This window comes from Triturus cristatus, chromosome 7 (genome assembly GCF_964204655.1).
Source record: "Triturus cristatus chromosome 7, aTriCri1.1, whole genome shotgun sequence".
Taxonomy (NCBI): domain Eukaryota; kingdom Metazoa; phylum Chordata; class Amphibia; order Caudata; family Salamandridae; genus Triturus; species Triturus cristatus.
The window spans coordinates 306,715,478-306,728,560 of NC_140590.1; the positions used below are offsets into that span (position 1 = coordinate 306,715,478).

At 41.9% G+C, this 13,083-nt stretch overlaps 1 protein-coding gene across 3 annotated transcripts in view; it reads left to right on the forward strand.

The window, feature by feature from the left end:
- LOC146809527 (immunoglobulin superfamily member 1-like) overlaps positions 1-13,083 on the forward strand; it is an 828,174-nt gene that overhangs the window by 225,392 nt on the left and 589,699 nt on the right. For all 3 annotated transcript variants that reach the window (XM_085616355.1, XM_085616357.1, XM_085616356.1), the window contains exon 2: positions 8,449-8,487. In XM_085616355.1, coding sequence (XP_085472481.1) covers positions 8,449-8,487 — 39 coding nt within the window. The remainder of the gene's footprint in view (positions 1-8,448; positions 8,488-13,083) is intronic.

Here is a 13,083-nt window from a genome sequence, read left to right on the forward strand (position 1 = left end):
TAATGTGAAAGAGCTTTTTATGAAATATGTATTTAAAGATTCATGTATTTATTTATATGTGTATATAAGTAATGCATCACAAAATTTGCCTTATATCTGTTGGTCAAAGATCTTTATTTATATTGAAGTGCATATTTATAGTATATTTATTCATATAATTATTTACCGAAAGACTTGTAATACACATTGTGGTACACGCTAACTTCTATTTACACATAATGAAGGCAGTTATGGAATATATTAGAACAACTTTACATATATATAGAAAAGCATCGAGTTATTATAGTTGGTAATAGTTGCACGTCCAGCACAACACCAAAAATATTCATTATATGCTTAGTCTGTTTTCCATGTGTATTGTTGACTCATGTCATGTGATATGATGACACTGCGAATTTAAGCTCTGCATTGGCAGTGCTCCCTCATTTGATCAAGGTCACGTCAGTGCCCGAAGCACGTAATGGCGAGCTGGAGCGGTTGACATTTGGAATAAACGGAGTTTGTTTCATGTACCCTTTGTCCGACACGCTTTCGTATATATATATATATATATATAATATATATATATATATATATATATATATATATTATATATATATATATATATATATTTATATATATATATATATATATATATATATATATATAGATATATATTCACTTAAAAAGCCATAGGTTTCACACATGTTATAGTTAGGTGGATATTTAACTCATAAAAAACCAATGAAATTCCACCGTTATAGTTAGTTCAGATAACTATAACTCGCGCGCCCGCAATCCTCTGCTCATGACGTCACATATTACATCACTCATGACATGGTCAGTGGCATCACTCTTGACATCACTGATGACATCATCCTTGTGATAGAGTGGCAGTTGCGCGAGTTATAGTTATCTGAACTAACTATAACGGTGGAATTTCATTGGATTTTTACGAGTGAAATATCCACCTAACTATAACATGTGTGAAACCTATGGTTTTTTAAGTGAATTTGCAAGTTTTTTTAAATGCTAATTCCTAGCTATAACGTGTGTGAAACCTATGGTTTTTTCAGTGAATTTGTACGGTTTTTTAAATGCTAAGTTATGTATGTATTATTATTTTGTTTATATACTTATTTTTCAATAAACTACGTATTAATTTTTTTTTATGGTTATTCACCGTGCGCGCACGGTGCGCGCACCCCCGCAATTTTAAAAAAAATGTTTTAAATGTTTTTTTCTGCCTTTGGGGTCCTTCAGGGACCCCCTGACAAAGGCTAGGGGGTCAGGAACTCTCTATCCTGCCCCCTTTTCATGTTCGCCACCTTCCTTTTCCACTCTCGCACTGAAAACAAACAAAATGGCGGCCGACACTTCCTGATTTTGGCCGATTCGAACGTTGACTGACATGTAACAACCAATCAGAATTACGCTCGCGCACGTTAGGGTGCGCGCACGGTGCGCGCACGTTGCGCGCACTGTGCGCGGCTATAGATATGTATGTGCTTTTAAATGCAAATTTCTCAGGAACTACTGAACAGATTGACTCCATATATACAAAAGGCACATCCCTGACCTGAGGACTACCTCTCTGCCAAATTTCAAGTAATTCTGTTCAGCCGTTCGGGCTGTACCTTCGACTAAAGGTCCTATGGGAAAATGCATGGGGAAAACGTGTTTTGGGACCCCCCTTTTTTCTCGGCCCCTGCTTGACGAATCCCCCCGAGACTTTCAGGGTAGGAGCTGAGCGGAGCGCCCCATTAGTTTTGAAAATTTCGCGAAGATTCGTCAACCGGCGCCAAAGTTATTCAAAATAGAATTTTGAGATTTCCTATGGAAACACGGTCCTAACTGTAACTATCTACTGGCGACCGCCAGTAGATAATATATATATATATGTATGTATGTATATGTAGCAATAACACACTTATAAGTAAGCAAATGCAACTGTTAAAGACATGAAATAAAATATAAGCAGATAATTTTACTGGACGTCCACTGCAAGAAATAAACACTGCAAAAATCCAAATAATCAGAAAGATATATACACTTAATACATCAGATGATTACTACCACTGGAGACTTGAATGTGCATCACCGATTGCACTCTGCATTCTTGCCAACTCGGCTGGAGGAGCCCTTAACAGCCAGGCAGAAGCCTCGATCGGGACCCTCAAAAGTTCCCTTTTTGCAAAGGTTGTTCGAACTTCTGGAACTTCTTCCTGGAGTTTCTCTTGAGGGTTCAAAATGTCCAAAACACAAATCCAAGGGTCTAGAAGCTCTAAGAGGGTCCCTGCAAGTTTGGACCACAATTTCCACAATGCACCTGGCCAAATCCTTGAAAGTTCACTGGACGCACTCAAGGCTGCAGACTTCTTGAGGGAGATGGTGCATGGAAGCTCTGTCAACCTGTTGCTTTCAGGGGGTCCACTCCTTAATCCGTTTTGCACAAAGGTAAAGTCCTTAGGGCTGTAGTTCCAAGTGTGCAACAGGAGCAGTCCTTCAGATTGCAGTCCATTGAGGTGCAGACAAGGGTTCCTGCAGGGCAGTCCTTCTTCTTGTAGTTTCAGGCATTAATTTCAAGTTGCTATGCAGCCCTCACATAGCATGGCATGCAGGGTAGTACCCCTGTCCAATGAGGTGCAGGGTGCCACCCAAAAGCATGATTCTTGTCCCCCATCAGATATCCTCTTCTCTATGTGGCCGCTTATCACCTCATCAAAGCAGCTTGGCTAAGCCTGTAAAGGAAGACCAATCAGGAGAGTCTATAAGAAGGCTGTATTTTGGCTCAAAGAAAAGAAAGTGCTACAACTTCTTTTTTGTACTGGTTATGATGATAACTTCAACAGTGGCAAGTTGTAGGATTTATCATTATCAGTCTTTTAAGTCTTTGAATGATGTTTGTAGCTCCTTCCTAGCAATACTGTTAGCTAAATAAAACATTCAAATGTTAGCTTATGGAGCTAAAGATCTACAATGGGGAAAATTGAAAATGGCAGTTTCCCTTACCAGGGCACATAAAACATCTTCTAAAATGTCCCTGCTTATAATTACATGGTACCCCACTTCTGGGGTGCCTACGGGAGACGTTAGGGTGACTTATATGTAAATTTACAGTAGATTACCACTTGGGAAGTTCCTTTAATTCCATAGTCCAATTTGTACATAATTTCCTTTTTGAACACAGTCTGCAAAGCAGGGCTGCCTTTAAAAATGACAGCAGGCAACACAGTAGTGCACATTCCAATGCAGGAAATTTGCTGGGCTTTAAACTGCTCTGCCCTATTATATACTAGGGACTTATAGGTCATTTGAATCCCCCTTGCCTTATTATATACTAGGGACTTACAATGGTCTGTCATTGCCAATTGTAATTATACCTAATTACCATATACCTATTTCATCAGAGCACTGGTCCTTGGCCTAGGTAGCAGAGTCCAGGACGCAGTCAGAGTCAGTTGCCACCAAGATCAGTCAGAAATCAATGGGTGATCAGGGCAAAAATGAGGACTTTTTCACAGAGATGAGTAGCTTCTTCATGTTTTATATTTTTGGATTGGTAATGATACATCCTTCCTGATAGTGCAGTTTCATTTAACCATAATCTTTTAGGAATTCCACTTTTTAAAAGTGGACATTTCTCTGCACTTATTTCTCTGTATGCCTGACAGCCTGTCTCCAATACACATCTGGGTTGAGCTGGGTGACAGCTACATGTGTGCATTCCCTCTAGACAGCCACAACACAGGTCACTCAACTGCATCTGCATTCATCTGCATTCTGATGGGGCTTCTTGGGCTGGGCGAGATGGGTGCTGCTCACACCCCACTTGAATAGGTAGTGCCCTGCACACGCACAAGGTACTGACAGGACAGTACTGGGTTGAAAGGGATCCTTGTGCACTTTGGAGAACTCCTTTGAAGTCACCCCCTACATCAAAGGCACTTTTGGATATAAGTACTGGGGTTCTGACCCCCTAAAATCAGACACTACATGGGACTTGTAACCAGATGCGACTGGCACTATATCTGCACACTGCCAGAAGGACTGCTGTGCTGCCAGAAGGGACTGCCACTTTGCTAACTGTTTTGCTGTGTTAGCCTGCTGCTTTCTGAGTGCTGAGCTGCAGGAGGAACTGCCACTCTGCGACCTGCTTTTGTGTGCTGGCTTGCTGCCTGCTACCTTTTTGTTGTGCAGCAAGTTCTCCAAGAGCTTGTTGGCTAGCCCCCTTTTCCTAAAAGTCTCAGGGTCACCAAAGACTTTTGCCATACCGGCGCCGCTGTGGGACTCTGAGTCCGGCAGCTGAACCCTCCTCAGACTCCGAGCTTCACTTCTGTAAAGACAAGTGCTTGCCCTTGGGAGGCTGATGCTCCATGCCACTCACGTCTGCACCCTGTAAGCGGAGACTCCAGATGAGAGCGGCACCTCAGGCTAGGTGCCATGTGGATCAGCTGTATTCCCTCTGAGTGCATCACCTGGGCAACACAGATTGCAGCGACTATGATTTAGATCTCGGCGGATTGGTTATTTCATCACAACGGTGATGGATATCCTGTCTACCGAAATATAAATCCCATTATATCCTATGGGATTTATACTTCGGCAGATGGGCTATCAGTCTGTTGTGCTGGGGTAACACGTCTACCAAGATCTAAATCAGGCCCTTAGTGTGGTACTGCTCAGGGATGCCAAGAAATCACTGCTCAAGGTGTGGCACTGCTCAGGGATGCCAAGAGAACAACTTGGCTGTTTGTACAACGATGCTTGAGGAGAGAGAAAAGCAAAAAAAAAAATGTTTTCTTCTTAATCTGTGTCATCACAGAAAAAAAATAGATCGTTTTAAGTTCAGGGAAACTTCAGACACTGAAATAATAGAAGAGAACTTTTGAAAATATGGGTTAGTGTTTGTTTTGAGCCGACTGCTAGTGTGGAGGAAATAGAACTGAGTCCATTGCTCACATTATGCTAGGAGTTGTTGCTCAACAACAAAAACAACTGCAAAAGTTGACAGGCACTGAATAGGTACCATCATTTTAACGGTTACTGTGGTCAAATGAAAGGACAGAGTGAGGTTCATCTTCTTGAAGTTGTAAGTGCATTGCGAAGAAGGCAAGTGTCAAAAACGAAGATGCCAGGTGAGGGGGTGAGTACCCATCTCTAATAATAACCACAATCCTTGTTGGGTGAACCACTAAAATATCTAAATAAACCTGAGATCACCCCCTGGTAGCTATGGCACAAAGTGGACAGACTTAACTAGAAGCAATGTGTAAATTATTTATTCAGTATTAAAATGGTAATAAAGTTGAAATGCAAAACAATAAAAATCTAAAAACAAATCAGAAAGGTATAGTGAAATTGAATAAACAAAATTACACCAAAATGACATAAATCCAATTAGGGGAACCGGAGATAGGATTTTTTAAAGTCCTGAGTAGAAATAGTGCCAATAAGTGCAAAGTGCTAATGATAGTCAGTGATCGTGGTAGAACAGTACCTAGGCGCCATTTGACGCTGACTGCCATGGAGAGCGGGCCAGTCACACTAACCAAGTTCATCCTTTTACTTTCTGACTTTAGTCCTTTAAGTCTATGTCCACCACAGGAGTACACTTTTAAGCACCCCTACCCTCCATAGAACCCCATGGAAGGTATTTAGAGACTCACCAAGTGGCAGGCAGAGGCCAAACAGCAGGGTCCAGTTGGGGTCCAGTTGCCACTGGTCATCTGAGCAGTTGCAAGAAAAGCCCTCTTGTAGCCTGCTGTGTCCCTGTAGCTTTAACAGTAGATCAGTCTTATGATCCTTGAAGTCCACTTCTTTGTCCTAGGTACAAGAGGGAGAGTAGGTCCAATGTTCTATGACCTTCTCCAGTCTATGAGAGCTTGTGATTCAGTCCTCTTCTGATTTTCCACAGGTCCAGGAGTGTTCTGAATTGGATACCTGGAGATGCCAAATTTATGGCTGACACAAGCTAGTGGGCTAGAATGATACATGAGGATGCCCCAATCAATGCATTAAAGTTTCCAGGGGCTAACCATACTCATTTTGGGCAATTTCAAGATAGTCAAACTGTTCAGACACACTAAACTTGGGCTCTAAGGGCTTGGGCTATGGGGGAGTGTTCCATTATAATACTAGTGTCCTCCTATATCTAACACTAAAATCCAGTTATAGTCAGTCCCTGTACCCCCAACAAACTCAGGGACAGAATTGTGGTAGGACAACGATCAGCTTTCAGCTACCCGACACACATTGTTACAAAGGCAAGCTTTCAGCAACCAGACACACAAATTGTTTTGGCATTCTGTTTCTATCCTTTAAAGTGTGCCTCCAAATTTCCTAAGAATACCCCAGCAGACCTGTCAAGCCGTTCTTGACAATCCAGCAGAATCTGACATTGTGATGTCAACAAGTGGCTCCCTGTGATGAAAGCCGGTCTGGCGGGGGGACAATAGAAGGGCACAGGGCTGTGTGTTAGCTACATCTGCTTCTGACAGGGTAGACGTCTTTGAAGTTAATCAAGAGTCCACAGGCTATTCTGTCAAGGGCACAAGAAAACCTCCACACACCCACAGCCTTTTGTCCCTGTCTTGTGAGCAAGTTCATACTGTATTGACTCAAAATGCTAATTACTGCCTGGCAGAAGCTGGATATCAAAATGCAGATTTAGTGTCCAGGGACTTCAGGCAAACAAAGGTGATATTTAAAAAGTTACTTTTGCATATTATCTAGAAAAATCAGATTTTACCATTGAATTGCATTTTTAATATCTATTGATATAGGTGTTTCATTAATTTTTCTACCTAGTACCATACCAGAGATACAGTATCTCAGTACTCAATGTTGTAACCCAGTTATTTTCTAAGGAACAGCCAACCCTTCTACAGTGAAAATTGCTTTGAGTTGTTAATCGCTGTAAGGACATGTTTAACATGAAACATTACATGTCCTACTTTTAAATATCATGCACTATGCCTTAATGGGCAGTGAAGCTACCTTGGGTGCCAATTAGGGTATGTCAATTTCACAATTTTGAAAAGAAAGAGCAGAACAAACACTTTACCCCTAATTAAGAAGGGAAAATTGCACAGAGTTGCACAGCTCGCAAAAATAGACTTCAGCAAAAAGACCCTAAAACATTTTGGTTGACCCTGCAAAAAGGTCAAATTTCCAACAGCTAGTAGTCATTGGCTGAGGCTGGACAAAAGTGATAAAATGATCAGCAAGATTTCAGATTGACACCACACTGAGACTCTACACTGGTGTTTAGCAAAGTTACTCCTTTTGTGTCAGTTCCAGTATTTTCCAATTCTGTATAATTTGGTCACTCGTATTAATTATTAGTTGCTTGGGGATGACCTTCATGTACCTTTGTGGCATGTGACTCTTGAAAAGCTGATATAAACTGGGTCTGTCACTGATTCAACTTGCAGCAGACTGTCTTCTTAACTGCTGCCTCACCCGCAGGAGGTACAGTGTCCAAGACTCTAAACAGTGCCCTTGGCTTATGCTACCAAGTAATCCTGGAAAAAAGGATACAATCCACAACATATTTCTGTGAGTGCCTTAAGGACAATAGAGGGCAAAATAAGTTTAATAAGTATAGAATCATTAGCATGCCTATAACTAAATTGAATGAGAGATATGGTAATCTTTTTTTCAACTCTGCTTTCTGTTTTTGTGCCAACAGTCAACCTATTAAAACATTTTAGCTGGCATACAGCAAATGTTGAAACAAGGCATGACTGGTCAATCTGTATGCTTCTGGCAATTGATAATGATGATAAATTAATTGTGAGACAGATGATTATTTTAAATATGTGAGTAAAGCATAAACAAATAAATGAGAGGCAACAATATCAAACTCTTGCTTCATAGGATTTTTGAAAAACACTAGGTAGAGCAAAGTATGAGAAGTCTGACACCCTTTGACAACTGTGTGGATGTAATGTTGAGTACCTTTGATATTTTTACTAATAGTTGATTGGTACATTTTGTTTGCCTAATGTATTAATTTGGTACTGTTGTGTGGAAGGGATGAAGGTTGACTACTGAAACAAAGTACATGCCTCAAATTACTAGTGTGTCCTCTCAACAGTGAAACCCCATCACAGGATCATAGAATTCATTTTTTTCCTCTGCAAATAGGCCAAAAACATTCTGAGAGGATTTAAGGACCTTGATGGAAGATGTGAACTCTAAATCTCAATAATGGCTGAAGAATGAGTCTGTCTCTTACCAGGATTTCTAATACATGAAGGGTGGGTTATGATAGAGGTAACTGGGGAAAGCCTATCAAAAACTATTTCTAATAGAGCAAAAATTATTCTTTCTGGCTTCTGGTTCAGAGAGAGGAATAGTAAAACGACATGGCAAAGTTAAGCTTTAAGTACGTGAAATACAGAATTTAGCAATAACAGTCTACATGGAAAACATTGCATTAATGATATACTACTTTATTTTTAGGTTTCTTTCTGGACAGATGGAACTTGGTGTCATTGCAGGGTGAGTATCTAATTTTAGTGTTTAACTAATGATTAATAAATAATCTGACCCACATAAATATGGCAAACGAAAAGAGGGTAATGGTCATAACTAAGGGATGAAGTATGCTTTACTTATCTCTACAGTCAGTATTACTTACAACATCATTGTTGGACTTGGCTGTCTCTACTGGGTCATCCCCAAACTTTTTTCTTTCTCTTCTCCTGTTTTCTGAACCAGTTTGTGTTGGGATTTAGGACTCTGTGCACTTTCCAACTGCTAACCAGTATTAAAGTGCTTGTACTCTGTACCTAAACATGGTGAAATTGGCTTACACCCAATCTGCACATTTACTTTACTTATAGGTCCCTACTAAAGTGGTACTACATGTACCAAGGACCTGTACATTAAATGCTACAAGTAGGCCTTCAGCACTTATTGTACTAACCACTACGGAGCCCTTTAAAACATTTCTCAGGTTAGCCTGTACAGCTTGTGTTCAGTTTTTAAATGACAATTCTACTTGACAAAATAAACCTTTTGCCAAGCCTGAACCTTCCTTTTTAATACATATAAGTCCCCCCTGAGTTAGGACCTAAACTGTGTTTTTGAAAAGTGCACATGCACTTCCAAGTTTTACATGCCCTGGTGGTAAAAAAACCTCCTAAATCTGTTCTTCACTACCGTCTGGCCTACCTCTCCTATTGGATAACATTGGGTTACCTTTTTGCATGTAATGTGTGCTAATCTTTGTTTCGAAACAGGTAGATAAGTCATGTTTCGTCTCAAAATAATTATGCTTTAAAATCCTCTTTAATGGTAAAGTCGAATTTTCCAAATTCTAAAAATGGCCCTTCTAGAGAGTAGGCATTTTCTTGTCCTGCATCTGGGTCACATGTGAATAGCTTGGCAGGTGGCCTTTGTGTATAATGGGGCTTAGTGGATAGCAGGATGGGCAATCCTGCCAGGATGGGTGGGGCAGAGCTGATATCTGCCCCACTTACATTTCAAAGAGATGTTTCCAGCACACTCACAAATGGACTTGACACCATTCTTTTGTCACCCTAGACTTCTTGGAGCCTGGCAGGGGATGAGAAGTAGCTTTCTAGAACCAGTGTGGGGGAAGCCTAGAAGTTTGTTTCCCCATGTCAAAGTCCGGCACAGGTATACATATTGGACTCTCAGAACACTTCTTCAGTTCCGTCCTGAACTGTGGAGGACACTCAAAAGGACTGCTTTGTATTTCAGAGTACCACCCTGCTGCTACCAGAGAGCTACCCTACTGCTTGAAGCCTGCAATGTACCCTCACATGACTGCCCTTCTGCTTAAGACCTGCCCTGTTGCTTACCCCAGAACTACCAGAGTGACTCCAATGGCAAGTTACCAGACCTGCTGTTTTGAGGTACAGGGACATAATATGCTCCAGAACCCTTGAACCTAGTACCTGGACTCTGCCTGGAGTGAATCCTGACCACCCCCTACCAAAGTGGGGCACAACCAGTTCTGGACCCTTGGCAGTGGAGCTGCACGTGCATTTCCATCCTAGCCTTAAAACCTGGTACTTAAAAAGTTTTCACTAAAAAAGTGGTCTAAGAACTGACAGGAGACATAATAGGAGACATACCTACCTGCCAGTCCATCCACCCAAGGTGCATGGTTCATTGGCTTTGCAGTAGCTCCAGCTACATTCTCCTCCACAACAACAAATCCTTCTCAACAGGCCCTCCCAGAGTAGGGATCAAGCCTTGTGTACTCAATGGATACACTCAGCAGCTTTGTCCCACTGGAGATTTTTGACTTCTAATAAAGCGACAAAGTCCCAACTCAGAAACCTTTGCCGCAACTTCATTCAGCGGCTTCCCTACAATGATACCTCTTCCATGGACACCACCTGCTTCCATGCCCCACTGAACTTTACCTTCTCATGAATGTTTCCTTGAAGATTTGGCTAAGGGCCTTATTACGAGTACTACGGGACACAGGACCGTCATACTCAAGGTTGCAATCTGACCACCGCCACACTGCCGTACCAAATGCCGCAATAGGAATGTGGCGATTGGACCACCACAGGACCTCCACGGGGATCTAGGATACTGCGGCATAGCGGTCAGGCATATTAATATGCTGCTGGTGCTGCTGCGTTACTGCCGAGCATATTTGGAGTTGCCAAACCACCACCCTTTTCATGGCGGTAAGCCCGCCATGAAAAGGGTGGCAGTGAGGCAACTAAGGGAGTCCCTAATAGGGCCCTCTGCTGCTCCTGGGCCTGGTGGTGCATATTGGGGGGCACATGTTCTACCTCCCTAGATTTGCACCCCAGTTTCCTGCACAGTGTGGCATGTATGCCGCATTGTGCAGAAAGGTGCAGTCGGTGCTCTGACAGCGGCGGTCTGCAAGTTCAGCTCTTCTATGAGCCTAACAGACCGCTGCTGTCAGACCGCCGCAGGTCCACCCGCCATGACAGGATTGAAGTCCTAATCTGGTGGGTGACAGCACCACAGCTTTGGTGGTTCTACAGTGAACGGCGCATTAACGTTTGATTTTTCCTGGTCTCCCCCTACCAGATTACTGCGGTGTGCGCTTAGTTCTTTAAGCTGCTATTTTTCACTGTAAACTTTAACAATTTGCAACTCTGTTTCTACTATTTGGGTTTAATTTGTGTTGTGTCATTTTATTTATTACATTTTATTCTATTTTCCTAAATGTATGTGGGATTTTTCTTCTGTTGGGTTTGTACTTTATTACTGTTTGTGTGCTGCATATATACTTAACACAGAGGCTCGGAGGAAAGCCTGACTATTTTTGTGCTGAGCTACCAGAGGACTAATCATAGCTTAATTTTGTGACTTTTCTTGTTCACCCAGACAAGGATTGTGGTTGTATTTTGATAAGGGTATGCATTCCCCTAATTGTATAATTTCTTACATTTACTGCGATCAGGAACCCATTTAAGAGTAAAATAAGGGAGCTAAGTTGCACCCTTAACACAGGCTCGGGATGGACCGGAAGTGGAATTGAATTCAGTAAAATCTGTTAGCATTCTGTCCTTTGCCTACTAGGGTCCTAATTACGAGTCTGGCGGTCCTTGGACAGCCAGACTTTTGGTGGGGTGGTAGTGATGGTCTTACGACCACCACATTATAACCCTAGTGGTCGTGCCACCCAGCGCCAAAACAGCCAGGGAGCCACCTTTCGCTGGCACTGACACTGCCATGGTCCCGCTAAGCATGTTACAAGTTTTCTCTATGCCAGAGTTTTCATGGCAGTTCCACCATGATGAAAACACCGGAGGAGAGGAAACAATGGGGCCCCCTTGTGCCTCACTCCCTGTGGATGCACCAAGGGAGCACAACATGTGCCCTCCTGTGTGCATGTACAGACATTCCAGCATGGCAAGGATTTTTCAGTCCATGCCGTGCTGGATCTTTCTTTGACATTCCCATATTGTGCCTATTTTATAGGCACTGCCGTGGGAACGCCAAAAGAAGCACCGGCTAAAAAAGTAATTATATGGCAGGCGGTTCTCACCAGGGTTTGGCAGTGTGGCGGTCATCCCTCTGCCGCACTGCCAAACTTGCAATCGTGGCCTTGGTAGTTAACAGTAATGTGTTTATTTAATTGACTATTTTTGGTGAATATATGTTTGTAAGATGATTTATAGAGAGACTTTTTTGACATAAACGTATTGAAGCAGAAGATTGACTCGTCGATCTGATTAAACACCTTGAATTTAAATTATAATAATAGCATATCATCCACAGGCATTCACATCCTTTCCAACTGTCCCTAGTAGCATCAAGAAGAGTTGAGGATACTCATGCATGTCAGGCTGGACACTTTCTCTTTGAGAATGGTTTCCACAACTGGGTTTATGAACCCCACTATTTTATCATAGATAATACCATTATGATTCTCATTCTCAATTAAGATATTAATCCACCCTGCACATCTTCCAACACTTCCATCAGATGTTGTATACATTATTGCATAATTACTATATATATTTTATAATGCTATATGCAGGGCCGGCACTAGGGCGGTGCGATCGGTGCAACCACACTGGGCGCTGACTTGGGGTGGGGGCACCGTGTTCATCGTTTTAAAAGCACCTAATGCAGCGTACATTGTCCCTGCAATTTTCAGGCATCAATAAAAATGACAACTCCGGTGATTAATGTTCTTCCTGGAGAGACCGGAGCTTTGTCTAGTGAACGTTTCGACTCCTCATAGCGCAGAGGGTTAAAATGCCTGCTGCAAAGAACGTGTCCCATTCACATCACAAAGTGCATATAATATAAATAGGTCAATGGGTTACTGCTGTTGTCAGAGATCCCTTTGTTACTTGCGGTTTATAAGTTATATAGAGCAGTGAGCTATTATCTGCCATCATAGAGCTGCATGCAAACTGCAAGGAACATATTAGAGCTCTATATTTTCTGCCTAGTCTTTCGTTGTCCTAATATTGCAAAAGGGGTTCCTTTGGGTAGAAATCAATTCTTATTATTAAAGAAAACCCCTAACAATGGTGTTATATTATAAATTCAGAATTTGTGCTTTTCCAGTCCAAGGACTCCTAAACTATACTGCCTACCAGTATGGATGAAATGTGACTTCTA